Source organism: Botryllus schlosseri, chromosome 7 (genome assembly GCF_051294905.1).
Source record: "Botryllus schlosseri isolate E-star chromosome 7, Bs_hap1, whole genome shotgun sequence".
In the NCBI taxonomy this organism is placed as follows: Eukaryota; Metazoa; Chordata; class Ascidiacea; order Stolidobranchia; family Styelidae; genus Botryllus; species Botryllus schlosseri.
The window spans coordinates 1,882,665-1,901,833 of NC_137242.1; the positions used below are offsets into that span (position 1 = coordinate 1,882,665).

At 40.4% G+C, this 19,169-nt stretch overlaps 2 protein-coding genes across 4 annotated transcripts in view; both read left to right on the forward strand.

Moving 5' to 3' along the window:
* The window catches only part of LOC145442247 (roundabout homolog 2-like), a 296,749-nt gene that overhangs the window by 200,873 nt on the left and 76,707 nt on the right, over positions 1 to 19,169 (forward strand). For 2 of the 3 annotated variants that reach the window (XM_080320144.1, XM_080320145.1), the window contains exon 1: positions 3,587 to 6,419. In XM_080320144.1, the coding sequence (XP_080176270.1) occupies positions 6,356 to 6,419 (64 nt within the window). In that variant the 5' untranslated portion in view covers positions 3,587 to 6,355. Of the gene's footprint in view, positions 1 to 3,586; positions 6,420 to 19,169 lie in introns of those variants that run through there. The other variant, XM_080320143.1, reaches the window with a different exon arrangement.
* Positions 342 to 2,771, forward strand: LOC145442265 (uncharacterized). The gene is made up of 8 exons (XM_080320169.1): positions 342 to 489; positions 553 to 734; positions 811 to 939; positions 1,241 to 1,384; positions 1,450 to 1,669; positions 1,728 to 1,890; positions 1,954 to 2,193; positions 2,412 to 2,771. The coding sequence occupies exons 1-8, from the start codon at positions 473 to 475 to the stop codon at positions 2,724 to 2,726; spliced, it is 1,410 nt and encodes a 469-aa protein (XP_080176295.1). The 5' UTR covers positions 342 to 472; the 3' UTR covers positions 2,727 to 2,771.

Sequence of the window (19,169 nt, forward strand, 5' to 3'; positions counted from 1 at the left end):
GTTTAAAACACCAAATCTTTTCATTAGTGAATTGTTAGTCGCACAGAGAGGCCTTAGCAATGATACGGAGATCCTGATGTTTTAGTGTTTGCAGTGGCCGAAGTGCATTCTTAGTGGCAGCACCCTAGAAAAGAACACCATATTGAAACTTTGATTGAAACGACCGTGAGTCGTGCTAAAAGAATCATAAAAGTACCCATACCTGGTGTAAAATGGGCAACATAATCGAATCACCATGTACTTAAATACCAATCCGACAAGATTGTGCCACCGATGATGCCATCATTCACGTCGTATAGTAGCTCGCCAGCAAGCAAGCCTCAAGAATGCAGTTTTCTTTTACAAGCTGATTATAATCAGTCAATTATTAGAACATCGTCCGCCGTCACTTATAAAGGATCGGTGTCCGACGGAGCGCGTACAGTTCGTTAGATATCCCTATTAGTGTTTGGTTAATTTAAGTTCTTCGACGATGAAGTCTGTCATTAAGTAAGATTGTGTGAGCTATTTGATTGCTTAAAGTTTATTGAAGTAGTGTACTTAACGATTCAGGTTGCTGCTGTGTTTCTGGTACACGTTTGCTGCCGTGTCCGCGAATGAGAGACAAAGCGGAGACGTTTGTGATTCGAAGCCTTGTCTGGGGGACTTTAGGCAGTGCGTAGCTCTGTCAGAAACTGACTACGAATGTCGGTGTCCAGACGGATGTGGAGGGGTTAATTGTTCCGTTTGTGCCGGTATGGTCCTTGACCGCAATTTACGTACAAAACCTAGCGTTTGCTGTTTTAAGTTTCACGCAATTGCTTCTTTTAGGCGCGGGAGCGTCTGCATGTACCCCGAACCCTTGCAAAGGAGATTGCCTGTGCTACGAATCATGTAAACACGCTGGCGGTTTCTACTGTCGCAGCGACGCTGGTTACTTGGGCAAGACTTGTGCGATACGTGAGTGTATGGTATATTGTAACCACTAACCATATAGATAACTAAACAAGCATAGATGCGAATCACGTGATTGCACGGTTGGGCAACCCGATGTTGGTAGCTTCGTTAACAGGTATGGTAATTTTATTGCTTGCGATCCGGGCGACGTTTCAAAAGGTAAATGTGCATTGTGCACCTTTCTATAGGTGAAATATGTGCATTGTGCACCTTTCTATAGGTGAAATATGTGCATTGTGCACCTTTCTATAGATGAAATATCTAATGGCGAAACCCGTTTCTGAACACGAGTTCATTTCGACAGCTGTGCCATCGTTACGATGCGAGCCGGATAGGATTGTTGTTAGCATTTCCGAAAGCTTTGTCAACGAGTACGACATGGGAATGGGAAACAGCTACATTTCCATTGCCCCAAGCCTGCACCAGCATTCCAGAGCGTCTTGCAAAGGTAGTTGAGATTATAGAAGCCTATGACGCGTAACTAAACCTAAACTCCCATTGTCTGCGTTACAGTGTCATTTCCAACCAACGGCGCTTACCAGGTGATGATCCCTCTGCCGTTCACTGCTTGCAACACCACGTCCTCTGAAAATGGGGACAGCATCCAATTCACGAACCAGATATGGTTCAACCGCGATCTTGTTAACGCCGTGTTCGACATGCCGATTCCAGCCGTGGAGTTCCAATGCACTTACAACCGAGTGTATAAATTGGTCACCTCGCTTCAACCAACGCAAGTACCGATAGTTACAAAACGCTTCGCGTGTATTAAACGTTCGGTCTGTTTGCAGGGTCAGCAATCCAGGATTGGTGACGTCAAAGAAAGATATCTTCCCGTCTATATATCTCTGTAAAGTACCAAGCTGCCCGAACGCTTGCCCTGAGATGTATCAAGTAACCGGCGGTGCTCTGTATACAGTCGGTGAGATGATCCATGTGACAATGTCGCTTGATGTAAGTTTTAAGCATAACGGACTTTTCACGATACTGAACTCGAGATTCTCTCGCATCTCTTAGTCTGGTTCGTTGAACACTGGCATAGCCGAGATGTATTTGTCGTGCTCTCAAGATTCTGCCAGTCCGCGCCTACTGGATATCGTGAGCAGTGGCTGCGAGGCAGAATCGGGTCTGCCATCGATTGTGCGCACGAACTTCGCTTCTAACGTGGTCTGCGTGTCTTTCCAAACGCCACGCGTTGTCTGTAACGAGTTCTTCGTCCATGCCGAGCTGGTGTCCTGCGCTGCCAGTGATCTCCAGGTAGGTAGGTAGTGTATAAGAGAGGAAGTCTCAATATTCTAAATGCTGTCCTGATTGGTGGATCAAATTGAAATTTTCCTGGTGTACGAGCCACATAATGTCTTGGTTTTGATATTCAAATCCTGTACATGATTGTCGATTCCTACATTTCATTTTTACTCTGCATACGAACCCTATGATGGAAGTCTTATGTAATTTGAACTGTCCATTGCTTACAGCAATGCCCTTCATCGGGTACCTCACGTTGCGGCTCTGCACGGCGAAGGCGAAGCATAATGACGGTGTCTGTTATCGGGCCAATCGTCGTGATAGATGGCTCCCAAGGAGAAGGTACGCTCAACATTGACGGCATGGAGGAGTCGCTTTTAGACGCGATTCAGATCGCGCGTGCAATGCCGGAAAAGGGTGAATTACTATCAGAGGAAGAGTCGTCGTTTAAAGATGTTTCTCTGTTGATAATCGCCTGCGTGTTGGCGTTTTTCTTGCTTTTGTTGCTAGCGACGCTTCCTTACATCCGCTCGCGTTGTTCGTGATTTATACGAGCGCACTTGTGTTTCCAATAAATTTAACCAAAGCTAGCTATCGAATTTTACCTTTTATACGTGAGCAATGAATCGAATCAGGATGTATTCGGAAAAGAGGCTGGAAGGTAGATCAGAACGAACTGGCCAGGGGTCGACGATGTAGTTAGTCAGGGGTCGACGATGTAGTGAAGAAGTCCCAGCAAAGTAACTGACAGCAACTTAGTGTATATAGGATCGAAAAAAGCGGTTCATCGTAAGCAACTAGATCGAAAATCGACATTTGTCGTGAAGTATTGAGCCTGGAAAGAGTCTTGGCTGGCACTGCTCGGAGTTGATCATCAGCATCTGGTGTATAGGATCAAAAATGAGTCTATGAAGAGGTAATCAATCGACAGCAACTGGTGCATTATAGAATCTAAAAACAACACCGTCGTAAAGATTCGAGAAAGAGATTTGCTCTTCATCACGTAAGACGTCATGAACATGAAATTTGAGTATTATCTTCTACTTTTCATTCACTGCGCATGCCTCCTTTTTACATCGCCTAGCCCAGGTGGGTGCCTGATTTCGAAGACTACTCCAAGTCGTTTCTGCAGTTCCCTATCTTTCATTGTATCGCAGCCTTGTGGTGTTTTGAAATATTTAAAATATCAAACCGATACTGTTGCGGTCGTGGTATTGTTTTGCGAACAGGTTGAGCATATGCATCATCGCTAGCTGTCGCTATGTATACAGTAAAATAGGGTTCAGGTAACGAACGTTAAATCATCATTCATGTGTTCATCGCCGCTAGCTGTCGCTACGCACAAGACTGGTGCTTACAGTAAAAAGGTTTATTTCACGTAGCGTGTATCTAGGAAAAGGTAGTGCCAACTACTGGACTTCAGAGTCAGAATAGTGCATTCACGACGCTGAATGATTTGCTCGCAGGGCAGATCGAAGTTATGGTGCCAGTGAGGTCAAGATGTTGATGTTCACAGGGATAGTAAAATACATTAATTGATTGCTGATTGGAGCGTTGTTCTATCATTGAATATAATCCCGCGGTCTCACGCAAAAGATGTGACTAGCGCATATCAAAATCCGTGTCTCAACTTGCGTACCGAAATGCGATTTCGCGTTTCGCCGCGTCCGTGAAATTTTGGTGCAATGTCGCATATAACTAATTGCGTTCGCACAGCATAGCATAATCATGTGCCGTACAAGTCTCAAATATTAACATTTGTTTTGGTTCATTGAAAGTACATTTGTATTGTGAGGCTTTTGGGGTAGGACAATTCTATACCAAAAGGAATGGCAGTGTCTTCACCTCGTGGAGCTATGAATTGTATCGAACGTCCTTTAGTCACTTTGCTAGGCTACCAGGGAGTAATGTAACTGATATATGTTCTTCGTATCTCCGTTGGTGATAGTTCTTTCAAATCTGAGGTTTTTCGTACACCTCCTCACTGACATTGCAGTTACATCGGACATTGCGAGGCTGGTACATTTGATGAGTGTTTTGGTGATAGAATTGCTATTACAGTATAGCGACGGTGCTTTTAACGGCTCGTAGAACGGGTTGATTTGAAATTTGTGAATTAACGGCCGGGGTACGGATTTGAGTCGCCATCAAATGAATGAACTTTGTGCCAAAGAGCTTGCCTTGAAATCTTTCCGGAGTTTCCGGTTTTATCTTTCAAGTGTAAGCCTGAAGTGGCGACTAACAATGCAGTGTCGGGAAAATGTATAGGACTAAGTTCGATTGAAGTTATAGCGGATAGTATCGGGCTGATTTTTTAATCATCAACTCACGACATGGTGCCGTTTTTCTCATCGCGAAATACGACTTCACACCTACCCCTTTTCCTGTGATGACATATAGATATGTAGACATTAATTAGGTAAGTCTCAGTTCGAAAATCGCTTGGGAACGAAATAAACTGATTTTGCGACCAACAAAACTACATAAAACCTTGCGTGACCTACAATATCTATTTGTATTAGGGAGTCTTGTGTCACAGTCAACTATATTTTACGGCGAGCATTTATCATTAAAAGTTTGTTTACATCCATAAGCGGTGCCCTGAATTTCAACCCGACGACGCATAATTTAGATCCCCGGAGAAGGTTTTCATGTGTCGCGGTTATTAAAGATTTAGCAAACATGAACTTCTGTAGCATGGCCTCTATCGTAATTCAGAACGCCGAGAAAATGAGTAAAAAGATACCGAGCTAGGCGATCTCATAAGCGGCGGCGATATTGATTTACGTACCGGCGTTTGCATTGTTCAGTAAAAGCGTACGCGAAAGGACTAGTTAGTAATCGCAACAGTTTGTTGTTCTGTAGGTATAGTTTAACACGAGACAACCGCACGCTGACCTTGATATATCTGTGCATACAATCAAGTTATCAAATCGCAAAAGACAATAGTATCCAAACGGACTGAGTAAAATAAATACCGGGCGAGGCTACCAATGATAGGATAGAAAAATAGTGGATGGTTTAGGAATAGTCATCATGTGTACAAGTACATCACACACACTAGCTTCTGTAGCCTTGTTACTGCTGTCTTTTGATGAAAGACAATTTGACCTTTAACCACAACTACTAGCACCAGCTTCTTGTTTCATTCTTGCCTTCACATAGAGACAGGTTTATTTTGAGAACCACAGCTAAACCATGGTTATTTGCTGGTAACCCGCACTGTGTTTTCAGTATGACCACGAAAAATTGACTCTCCCCGCGCCATATTTCCAATATAGCAGTTAATTTGGGTGCATCGATTTTGGCCGCGACCTGCTTGATACGATGCGCTGCAAGGTCAACACCAGCCCCGGGGATTTCTAGTCGATCAGATGTTCTCGCTAATCGGTTACGGATTATTAGGCAGGCGGGCGGGGTATCGAACTCTCGTGCGGTGCAAATAATACTGTATATTAGGATTTGTCTGCTGGCAGACTGAAGCTCACCTGATAGTTCAATCATTCGGGCTACTGTTGCTGTTGATTAAGAGAAGGGCTATGATTTACGATAGTGACTGTTAAAGTTAATGATAAGCGCAGGTCTACGAAGTACATATTTATATTCAGTTCTACGACAGACTTGGACCATTGAGTATGCCTACAATGTAATGTGGTGTAGTTGGTATGAAAATGTTACATTAAGCATATCCAGCATCAAGCCACGATTTTAGAGCAATGATGCATGAGCCATAGCTACTGTCGGTATGATTTGCCGCCTTCTCTAAATGAGCGCGAACAATGGTCGTATTTGCTTAGTCTAAAGTTGTCATCTCTGCCTGCAATACATGTTGATCGTCGAATGTCGATATCCATCGCCCATTGATTTCGCAGCGGTGTGTGTGATTGGAAATGTGTTATTTTATAGCGGCAGTTAATGTCGTTACTAGCTTACTGTTAAATCCCTCTTTGGTGTTGGCAGTTAGCACCGAAAGGCCGTAATATAGAACAAGTTCAATCGTCACTGTGACATGCGATTAGATATGACAAGCGTCGAGACTGCATGATACCGCACGCGCGCCACAAGTTGGAAAACTCAGCTGCAAAGAAACTGTATGGAAATCGGACTTTGATTACTCTGTGCTGCTACAGAAGGATTGAATATTCACCTCAAAGTAGGACTCTGCCCTCGGAATATGGAGGCTATATCGAAAGCGTACATTATTGTAACGACTGCCCTCATGATAACCAACGTACAAGGTAAGAAACTGCGATGTATACCAGCTTGACTGAAGCCTAGATCATTGAAAAGTACGGTAGAATATCTCGCCACAAAACAGTTCAAATTTTGTAATTAATGCGTGTGTGATACATGGCATTTGCAGGCGGCCGACAGGGTTAGAAAGATGTCGATGTCGACTTTGTGATAAGTCGCTCTACTGTAGAGTGTAGAATTTAGAAGCGCGTTCAGTACCTAACTGAGTCCATAAAGCAGTTTCTTATCGGGAGTATAAAGGCGGTCGATATTGCGAGATTTCTATCGACGCATATGGCAACACGGCGAAAACTATAGTTGAGGCTGGTTATACATTTACCATTCCTTAACCCTAAATTATTCTAACAAGACTATAAGGTCAATGCGGCAGTTGGTAATGGGTTTAATCAATGCTTCATTTGTCAAGGCTACTATGTCCGTGTGGCATTAATGATCTGTTCGCCCGCATATCCAGAAGCAATGTGGCTCGCTTCGATAATAATTAATATGATGTGATTTGACGTGTTCTGGGTTTCGTTGAGGGTGAGAGGCGCCTCCGCAGGTTGCATCATTTCCCGAATCATGGTCTCGTAATCTGTTCGTACAGAAGGTGACGGTATCAAAAACGGAAATACCAGATCGTCGTTAAGTGATTTAACGACCTTTCGCGGAATGAAAGCGAGAAAAATTGTTTCCGCGCGAAAAAGGACCTTCCAAATTAGAGTAGTCCGTCGCCGGATAGGTGTTAGAATCCTGGGAAGTCACGATAAGAGAAAGGCATTATCCCAATTTGCGAAGACATAATGCCCAGGAATCCGCCCAGTGATTAGCGATCCCTGTTTATATAAGCGATTTACGCATCCAACCCGGTCGCTAGTCGGTAGTTATCTCGCGGAGAGCAAATTGCTTTGAAAACGTCCCAAACGATCTCAATAGCACCGCGCTAAAGTTGCAGCAACCCGCTGGGCGTCTGAAGATGACTGGTTCGTGACCAAGCCGTAATTCGTAAGCTCATAATTTGACTTTATCGCACGTTTCTTTGCGCTTCAGATTAGCGCTAAGCGTCAGATGTGGATTTGCAGTAAAATAGTGCGAAATTCTCGATTCTTGAATTGTCACGTATCGCGATCGTAAATACTGTATGCTACTAATACCCTCGTGCAATATCGCGCCTTGATCATAGCCATATTTCTACTAGTGATACGATTGTTGATAGACGATGGTATTTTCAATTCTCTACTAGTTGCTGACGATTACCCCTGCTGAGTGTCAGCCGAAAATATTTGGATTCATTTCAATATGAATATACTATTCAATGTTGTACTGAAGTTCTGTACCTCCAAGATTCTCACCAGAATATTTATTTAGCAACTCGTTGCATGCATTGACAATATCAATGTCGTGAATGTATTCTCCAATCAATAGAATTTGTATGGACTGGGCATTCACGGCGGGACTTCATACGAATTCCTATTTCTTCCTTAGCTTTATTGACTTGGTATTCAAAAACATTACCTGCATGCCACGAAATACATTCATGATACGTTGGGAGAAAAACAGTTTTGTCTGTAAGTAAAGCTCGTCTCATGGTTGCATTCAAGACTTCTTCTTCCTGACGGTGTTTGCTTATAACAGACAAACGAGGAAGATGAAAACACATAAAAACCGGCGACATTGCCTGGCGCGCATCAACGGCCGGAATAAATCAGAAATATGGAACGTGACTTCTCGCTATTTAAACTCGTAACTATAATTCTTCTCAAATATTCGCTATGCGCGACAGAGCTGTCTAGTTAGTTTTTAATTATTTCGTGGAACCAACGCTGAAAGTCACTCAGTCAGCTGAGTTATAACAGACCGCACGACAACCGCCGAACATATTCTATATGGTATAGGTAGTTGGTTACCATTCGGTCTTTCCATTGAGCGTGTAGTGTTGGGAGTCGAATTATTTCCATATGTGGATTCTGGACAGAATTTACAGTTCACATGAGAAATACAGGCAGGCAACGACTATAAGTCGCATCGCCAGCAGACTATTTTGTGAACTGTCCCCGCGAATTTGTGTTCCCCTCATTTATAATTCATGACGCCCGGCCTCTGTACATCAGGATTGCAATTTTGTAGTAATAATTTTGGAAAAAGGCACTTTCCGTCAGATGCGTTTATGCGAATCCGGAGCAAAAGCCTCCATTAACGTTGCGTGTAATTAAATAAGAACTCGATAATGCTGGCGAGTGTGTAGATGGTATGCGTGTTGCGGGAACTAGGCATTCGGTCAACTTCATAAAATAGAATGGTGTTATGTAGATAAAAGCAGTGTTTATAGTGATGGGACTGGATTATTCATGATAAAAGTCGACTTTGGCATGCGAATAGAACTCGGAAAACTGTGATATCTCAATGATTTGCAAATCGAATTCGATATATCGGCTAAAAAACGTTGCATACCAAATTTGGCTCGATTCCAACTGGTAGATGTCAAGGTACAGGACTTCGAATATTTTGAATTTATTATAAAATATTATATATTTTTATTTATTTATTGTCTACCCTATAGTCTAAAAAAACGGTGAAAAACAAAGTTGACGCAATTCCAGCCTATAGAAGCGAAGTTATTTGAGTTTTTCATTCATATTTCTGGGATTACCCACCGTCAATGCTATTTTTTCAAATCCCGAATTTCCAAATGCAATAACTTCGCTCTAGTGGTTGAAAGTGAGAAAACATGTCAATCATCGTTCTCTTGGACAACTTAACAATTTCATGGGGTTGACATTAAAGTTTAAAAAATTATTTCAAATTTTTCATATTGAATTTCAAACATTCAAATTTCTGTACCTTGATGACATCTAGCTGTTGGAATTGAGCGAAATTTGATGCGCAACGTTCATTTTTTAGCCAACCTAACAATTTAATCATTGAATCCCCGGAATCCGGAAAAACGTAATGGCCAATATGTCCCATAATTTCGTACTTAGTTGCTTATCCATTAGCGTCTAACAGCGGGCTAAAATCCGCAAAATTCACGTCTTGTACCTTTGGCGGTTCTCTTCACGAACTCGTGCCTTTGAAGTGTGGGTCTGTGCGGGCGTTATTAAAATCTGCGTGCCTATAAAGCTACGCCACTGTTAAGTCTCTGAAACGATATGGAGTGATTTCAAAGTGTTTCCGAAGTCATACTAGGATAAAAGAAATAAATACGCATTGATCCGAGGAGTTGTGATTGCCCATTATCCTCGGTAATCTCGCTTTGCTTGAATAAAGGATAAGTTGCCATGAAATATGAATAGCCGTGGAACATGATTTCAGTGAGATGAACAATAAATAGCTTTTTTTCGCGGTAAGATTACACCCAGTCGACCAACGCGATCTTCTATACGTTATCCGCTTTGCTGTGAACCATATGGGGTTGTTTATAAAAGCATTCGATATCTAGGGTTGATTTTGGCGCAAGTTCGGGCTTGCTAAGTAACGTCAATGCGTGTTATCTTTCTCGAGCGGCTATACGCAGATAAGGGAAGACTCTTCAATTAAATCGACCAACTTGATCACAATCTCCGGCTGTCAGGCTCTCAAGTGCCCTTACCAACCCCAGGAATGCTCCGAGAGTTTTTAATACAGTTGGATATACGATAATCGCGTTTTTATTTACTCGTGGTACACGTCTTAAACACACACTACAAGTGAATTAAAAATATTTCCGAGTACGCCGGTATCTCGGGGCACGCCCGTTCTCTGTATTTACAGGCTGGTATTAATTCAAACTTGCGCGGGACGGTTGCTGCTATTTGGGATTATAAGTAATATCGTCTGTAGTATAATGGTGTAGTAAATACAGCCCCACCAGTATCGAAAAAAAGCGATAACTAGAAGTCTGGAACCTTCACAAATAACCCCCATATGTTTAACCGATATTCAAAAGACATGACAAATGACATCTAGCTTACGGCGCATTTCCAAAACTTCATGGCATATATTTGTATAGCTCTACACTCTACAGTCGTCGATATGCTAGGGCATGAATTACCTAGAAAATCTGCATCTGGACGCCTGTAATTTATAAGAAATAAATTAATATTTTCAGTCAGGCAGTGCCAGATTGTAGTTCTGTAACTCCCTACCACCGCGTTGTGGCGTGACGAAAATAGCCATAATGTTTGTTTACATCTAATGGCCGATATTTCGATATTTCTTGCAAATTGTGATTGATATCGAATCGATGGCGAACTGATTATCATAATCGGTGTCGGAGTGTAATGATGATGTCATAAATTTGAATAGTGCTGAAATGTAATTGTAAATATTTCATATTCGAGTGCAAGTAGATGTAGGTTTTAGTTTCGTGTGCCACGGGTGTATATTTATATATATATATGGTGAGGTGGTACACGGGTGGAAATACACTCTCTCTTCGGTAAGAGTGTGATGTGCGCCAAGTGCGTGATATACCTCTTCAGAAGTATCATGCTTTGCCCGGTTTGTTTCAAAATCGTATTTGAGCCGTGTGGGGTTTTCAAGATATTTTCTTAACACCCTCGGTCTTGAGGTAGAGGCCGTCGGTCGTACGTTTACGTCAACATGCGTGCGGACTGCGGATATTGCGACCTACCTTGCTCGCTCTCTCGTCTATTGATCGTGTGATTTATCGTTTTCCCGATAGTGGTCGATCGGCGGTCGTGTTCGCCTTCAGCATGCAATCAGTTATCGCCACTTTACGTACGCTATCAAACGCACAACGAAAAAGACAGCTAAAAACAATCTCGTACTACCTTAGTTATTTGACACCAACATTTCCATTACGGATAAGAAGATCGATTGTAGACGGCTAAGTTACTGTGCGGTAGGTCTTTAAAACAGCGAAGCTAATCATTTTGCAGAATCAAAACTCGACCTTAAAAATTGAAAAAAATAGACTACTCCAACCGATAGGTTAAATCGCAGGGGCTTTGTTTTTGTTAATAGAATAAAATATGTTTCGAAATGTCGCGATATATTACCATTTGATCATTTGGGTTTTTGGGATTGCACTTCGGAATCTGGTCTAGGCATAAGACTTCTACAAACTATACTGTATTCTTAAAATGTGCAACCAAAACTCTAATTAGAATTATTCAACTTTTCAGAACTCGCAACTAGAACTACTCCATTTACAAAAACCGTAACTAGAACTACTGGAAAATGAGTAATTAGTCAACTAGCTGGATTGGTAGTTTGTACAAGTCTGGCGGGTGTTCGGTAATTGGATAAAGTATGTCTTGTTCGTGAATATTGTGTCATAGTGTGTCGATTATCACGTGATCGTTCGTGTTTTGGGGATTCTAGTTTGGAGTCCTTGAGAGGAGGTAATTCTGGCAAAGGCTAAAATTGTTTTAGAAACTCATTTTATGCGAAGGCTGAGGTAGACTTTGGCGACAAGATTAAGCTAAATTGTCTTACTTAACTAATTACAGATCAATGTATAGGTAAGCTAATGTTTCTATGTTCTCATTTTAAATTCTGTTGTGATTTTCCTGAAAATGCTACATAGGGGAACTGTACAGTGCGAAACGGGCTAAGCTTGGTGTACAGACATTTGACATTGTGATGCTTATGAGTGAGAATTCTGATTTGACAAGAACTGAACTTCATTCAATTTTCTTGTATTCGCGAATTCATTAATTATGTATATGTCTAATCTAATTAGGAAAAAAAATATGTAGCTATAATTTTGATTTTAATCTAATTTGGAAAATGTATATTGTATAGCTATGATATAATTCGGAAAAGTTGAAAATATTCCAGTGTTCTAACTCTCGCTGTTTTCAGTCGTTGCAAGATGTTCACTAGGGGGATTCAAAAATGACTTTTTTGCTCAAATTGTACTGGCTACTTGATAAAATTGTTAGAATGCCAAATTTAAGCCTACACACCAAATTTGGTTCAATTCCCGCCAGTAGCCGCATTGCTACAGGAGAAGAAAGTTTCCATTTATTATAATAAAAAATTAATAAACTTAAATTTCAAAATTTTCTGTTCCCCCCATGAAAGTGTTGGGTTGTCTATGAAAACGATGTTCACCAAATTTGGTTCAATTCCAACCCGTGGAAGCGGAGTTATTGCCGTCTAAAAATTTGGATTACCAATAAAATAGTATTTACGGTGACCAATTCTTTAATTATTTATTATAGTTGTGCCCACCGTAAATACTATATTACTCAAATCCAAATTTTTCGACAGCAATAACTACGCTTCCACCGGTTGGAATTGAACCAAATTTGGTGTGTAGGCTTAAATTTGGCATTCTAACAATTTTATCAAGTAGCCAGTACAATTTGAGAAAAAAAGTCATTTTTGAATACCCAAAATGTTCACTGTTCAGTGTCCCTTGTCCATTCATTATTGCGTCTTAGCATTAGCGTTACAACGATTTAACAACCGTCATTCATTGACAGAGCGGTATCATCCGTATTGCCAGTATTGGTTCTTGAACGATACGACCCTTCCCCGAACTATGGAAAATTCGTCAGCTTCATATTACATGCATATACTCCGTGGAAATGTCGGATTAATTACTTTCAGAATCGTATAATCTCGAAGTACTCGAGGAAGAGCATTTCTTGTATTAATAATTCAGTTCCAATTGCAATTTTCGCACCATATGTTGAACTAAGCCTTGTCCATTTTCTCGCTAACAAATATTGCAGCTACCAAATCGACGTCTTTAACCTCTGGAGAGAAGTCCCCAAATCGATTACGTTGTCCCAGTACGGTCGGATAGCCTAGAAGCAAACAAGGAGTCTAAACGACTAGGAGTAGCCCTTCAATCAAACACACATAATGTGGCGAAGAACATGCAAATAAGTGGCATGTATAACACTGAATTAAAAGTGACATAAGATGACATACAAAGTATCAAAATGAACTGGCATGTGTATGTAGGTGAAATAGATCTGTATGTCAGATGTCAGCTAATTTCGATTGTGGATTTGTATTCAATAGGTCCTATATGCAAAACATATCCTTAAATTGTTACCTTTACCCGTAAATCGACGTGGACATGCTGAGTCCAGACTCGAACTCAACGCAAAGTCAATTGATGAACCATTTTCCGTGAACATAATTAGGCTAATTAGAGCAACGCATGTAATGTAATTCTAATCTAGTTTGTTAAGGGTATTTTTACGCTTTAATAATATAATTTCTGGTTTACCTGAAAATGCTACAGCTACAGCAGAACTGTATACATAATGCGAAACGAGCCAATCTCGGTGCACACACATACATTTGTCATTCTTATGATTATGAGAGGGAATTTTGATTTGATATGAAACGCACTTGATTTTTTTTGTATTTCTTCGTAATCCGGAAATTGACGGAAATTGGTTCAATTTTCAAGCTTCTGCCAATTAGGTAATTCTAATTATAATCTATTTCGGAAAAGCTGAAAATATTCTTGTTGTTTAACAATGATCCCGTGAATCACGGCATCAGAGTGATGAGTTAGATTCAGCATTGGAACTCAAAATTTTGCGACATTCAGTTCTTTAGTCTAAATCTCATCATTTTGTTCCGTCGCCAGCGACATCTGCTTCCGCCGCGGTTTGCCAAATGCGAGTGGCGCACGCCTATGTCACAGCGCGTTACGAGGCTAATTTGGTCGAGTCCAAATTCTGCGCGTGCTTGGCCCCGTTTCGATTCCGTCATTATGTCATTTTCCTCAAATTTTACGGTTCGGAACGGGATGAACGGGCGGTGATTTGGCCGCGCTAATTGCCGTCGCGGTCACGCAGGTTTGCAAATTGTCGGGTATACTGCGTTGTTTAGACGGGCCGTAAAACGGCACGCGTTGCGCTGAGGAGATTTGGCGTCATGCGAAATACGATACGAGGGTTACCACTGGATTCGCCACTTGTTGATTTCGTCATTAGAAATGCATCGCTAATATTATTATTGTTGAGTTACACAATTCTATACTAGTTGCTGACGATTGCCACTGACGAGAAAACTTGGACAACTACATAATTCTAGAAAATTATAGTTTTCTAATTGGAATAGTTAGTAGTTAAAACGAAATGCCGGTAATTCAATTCTAATCTAAATTGTGAAGTGTTTCTTTTCTCTAATTTTAAACCTTATTTAATTTCTGCTTTTCCTGAAAAGGCTATACCGAGAGCTGTATAGTGCCAAACGAACCGAGCTTGCTGTACACTAGACATTTGCCATTGTCACGCTTATTAGAATGACCTCTGGTTTGATATGAGTTATTCAGAATTCAGTGATTCTAATTCTAATGTAATTTGGAAAAAGCTGTGTAGGAGTGTAGCTGTAGTTTAATCTAATTTGAAAAAAGACTGTGTACAAGTACAGATGTAACTATAATTCTAATTCTAATCTAATGAAAATAAACGTATAGCTATAATTTAATTCCAATATAATTCAGAAACGCTGAACCTATTCTTCGCGTCCAACTCTGGATGTAGGGAGTACCGAAATTACACGCACCTTTCGTTAACAATTATATCATCAACGAGATGTGCGCTGACAACGGGATGAGCCTCGATGCATCAATGTCATCTTGCTCACGGCAGCGATTTGTCTGCTCATGAAACAGTTGACCGCGTCTCCATGAAAAGGTCGATGACGGATTGGCTCCTAGTAACACTAAACGGTGCACAAAAGAAACAGTTTTAAACAGTGTTTTAAAAAAATACCCTTTAAAATTTGTTTTTCAGTAGATGTATAATTTCGAAAAAACATTAAAAAACATATATCATGATCATACAGACGATTTTCACCCGATATAGTCATCCTAAATACAATATTGTATGGTTAGAACTCTCGGTTTCACAGTTATGGAACGTAGATACGGATGATTGTCATATGACTCGAGACTAGGACGGCTAAGACAGACATTTCATTGTAACTTCGGAGAATAGTCAAGTCATCACATTATTGTTATTTCGTCAATCAGTCCGGATACTTGGAAATGGAGCCAGAAACTGTTAGGACTGAGGAAAAGTACTATATTATGAATGCGAGCCATTCTATATCACTCGAGCAAGTTAAAAAAAAGTGGGCTGAACCCGATTGAACTGAAAACTGATCAGTGAACATAATATAATAACTTGACTCGGGAGTGAATTGAAAATAAGTCGACTCGACTCGAGTCAAAACTATAAAAGTGAGATTATTGACTTGTGACTCGGAACCCTGTGACTTGATTAGACCCTGAGTGAAACTGTCGTAATAACTGCAGAAGAGCACCTGCATTACCGTAACTGAATTGTCCGAATATATTTTCGTAAATTACAACAATTTGTAATGTCTTTCGTCAAATCAAAAGTAGTGGTTTCCGATCAACTGCTAGCATTACGCGAACCCCTCAACCATATGTACTTTTTGAAACTACTTGAGAACATCCAGACCTTCTACTTGAAGTGGATTTAGCATGTCTTCGAGATCGTTACTTCTACCTGAGCACCAAAGATCGCTATATTGACCACCTCTTGATATTATTATTTATGAATAGAGCTTACATTGCTATTTGCACTGAACCGTGAAATTCGACAGAACATTTAAGTGCCACGAAACGCGAAACCTCTTTTAAAACAATATATTATAATCATCGCCGCATTCTGCGGTAAGAGATAAAAGAAGACGAATACCGTTTAATCACTTAATTACGCAGCGCACCCTAAACCAATTCCGCATGCAATTTGTTATCGTCTGCCATGCCACAGTGTGCCGAAAGCTAAATGCTTTACGGTACTGAAATGTCTATCCTTGTCAATTTGATGGAGGAAGTAATCCATAAGACACGATATTGTAAAGAACCAAGTTGTGCGTCCGAATGTTTATTACAGATGTATCGAAACATGTCTTAGAACTTCAGTACAAGATTGAATGGTATATTCCTGTTGCAATAAACATGACGTTTTTCGGCTGACACTCGTCAGGCGTATTCGTCAGCAACTAGTGCGATGTTCTTTTCAATTTTACTATTTACAATGGAGTCATATTTTGATATCTAAATGAACCGGAAAATATATATGAATATTCTATATAGGTTCTGTATACCTACAAGTACAAGAAACTCTTGAAATCCTCTCTAGTTGCTGACGACAACCCCTGACGAGTAATGAGTTACGATGTTTCACGCCATTTCGAATGTAAATGAGTCTATTTTGTTTTTTATCCACATTCGTTCTGGTTCGACCCAATTTTCCGGCGCGGTTCCTAGAACCATTTCCTATAGTCCCGGCCTTTATCGCTGAGAACTCTTTTTCAGAATGTGATTTATCTGTTGAATAAGCTAAAATTAGCGGAGTATTTTAAATTACGTGGGTTGATTGGGTTCTGTCGTTGGTTCGAGATGACAGAGTGACTCGTGACATTTCCTGTCTCCATAGCTTGTCACGGTTAATTCGCACTAGCCTTGCTCACATTACCTGACATGGAACGGTATGACTGTGGTTTTCGAGGTTTGGGGATAATTCGAATCAAACTAGTCAAACGATCCGAATCGTCCTGCATAATTTCACACACCGAAGTATTCTGATATACTAACTCTGTTACGCCTTCATTGTATAACCGGGGCGACAATTACAGTGGTATAATTAGACCAATTAGTGCGAAATGCCGGTCATCTAAGTTGTGTGAAATGTTTCTATGTTCTGACTTTAATTCTAGTCTAAATTCCGGTTATTTCTGAAAATGTGACGGGAAAACTGCATAGTGCGAAACGAAACCAAGCTCTGCGTACAGACATTTGTAATTTTAATACAGTATTGATATGAACTGAACTTGCTGTTGTATTTCATTTGCAAATTCAGTAATTCATATCTAATTTGTAAAAAAAACTGCAGCTATATTTCTAATTCTAATCTAATATGAAATGCTGAAAATTTAGTAGTTGTCCAGCTCTGACCCCAGAGGTTCGCGAGGGTTTGTTGACTATTTTAATAAATAAATCCAAAACTATTTTCTTGTATAGCAATGCCTCTATAGGTTGGAATTGAGCCTTAATTGGGGTGCAGCGTTTTTTGGCAACTTGACAATTTTATCAAGTAGCCAGTACAATTTAAGAATGAAGTTAATTTTGAAAAGCCCGAATGTACAGCATTCAATGTATAGAGTAGCTTGCTCGCTATAATAGTAGGTCAACGCGTATCTGAGCTACGCTAAGACATAACAATTCCCTATTCCTGTTCAAGTTTGTGTTCAATGTGACGTTGCTTTTCAAAAGATAGCCAATAGGGCATACTTTCGACCGATAACAGTCATATACAAGACGGGGTACTTGAAATAACTGAAAATATGAGTCGCCGGCGCTCTCGACTTTTCGCTCCCATATCCGCTGCCAGTTTCCTTGTGCTTTTTTGCCAAAGCGAACAAACATCGCTATCGTCCGAGTCAGGGTTATAATACGGTTTTAATCCGAATTTGAAAAGTGCTCCGTTATCTCAACGCACGGAAAACGGCAAACAAGCACATATTTGCCGCAGTTCTTACGAATAACGGTTTTTCGATAAGAGCTGACCGCCAGCAAAACACTTGAAGATAAAACGCTTACAAATATACATTGAATGCCTGTCGTGAAATACACTCACGGCGATACATTTCACGCGGCAACAATTTTAATTGTTGACACAGGTTACAATCTGTGAATGGCCAGCGTGTCGCAAGTCTGATTTTGGATTTATATACCAAGCTAAGAGGTAGATACCCAACCGACCCCACAGCGTGACGAGCTGTACAGTGCTAAACCGAGTCAAGCTCGGGGAACAGACATATGTCATACCATTGCTTATGGGAATGAAATCTGGTCTGCTATGAATTGCACTTAATTTTTGGTGTATCTCTTTTAAATTAGGAATTCAATTCAATTTCCAGGATTTTGCGAATTCTGTAATTCTAATTATAATCCAATTTCGAAAAGTTGAAAATTTCCTAGTTTTCTGCCTCTTGCTTGATAACTTCAAGGCGAAACAAAGACCCGTGCTATGAGTTATCCCGTTTTTTTGCTAATTCAGTAATTCAAATTTTGATCTAATTTAGAAAAACGGTGTGTAGAAATAATTGTAATTCAAATCAAATTTGACAAAAAAGGAAATTTTCTCGTTATCAAACTATGTATGATCCATATGTTGACCATATTGGCAGATTCTACAGCTTTTGTACAGAAATCGTTATGACGATATACAACTATACAGTATGCAATATACATATATCAGGTGGAGGAGTGACTTAAACCCGTGTTGAAGTTTGTGACTGTCTGTGTCTTGGCATATAAATGTTTTGCTGTAATCTGTGCAGGGCGGGACATTAATCCTGTAAGATATTGTCACGGTATGTTCACCACAGCAGCATATCATCTCAAATATCGGATCTTCATCTTTCTTTTACAAAATTTCCTCTCCGCATTAGATGAATTGAATTCGATGCCATCAATTCTGTTATTTTTTGTCGCACGACACATCTCGAAGCGTGTATTGTGTTATATTGTTGAAAACCGGACATGCCGCGCCAGGTGTGAAAAGACATGGGCTGTGAAAGTGAATGGTACAGTAGAACGGGGACTATTAATTATCATACCTCTGTCCGCGGCTGTTTTCAGCGCTCTACTAAACCCACACTTGTGAATAATGTGCATAATTTTTTCTATGGTCATACCTTCATGTTTGATATGTGTGCATGTGTAGGGGCATGGTGCAATGTAATATGCTTGGATGTTTAGAACTTCAATATACTATTAAATAGTATATTCGTATTAA

Bases quoted from the DNA above. Each gene is read 5' to 3' on its own strand.
- LOC145442265 (XM_080320169.1), top strand. The intron at 940-1,240 runs GTGAGTGTATGG...TCATTTCGACAG, and splicing joins GGGCAAGACTTGTGCGATAC to CTGTGCCATCGTTACGATGC. The intron at 1,891-1,953 runs GTAAGTTTTAAG...CGCATCTCTTAG, and splicing joins ATGTGACAATGTCGCTTGAT to TCTGGTTCGTTGAACACTGG.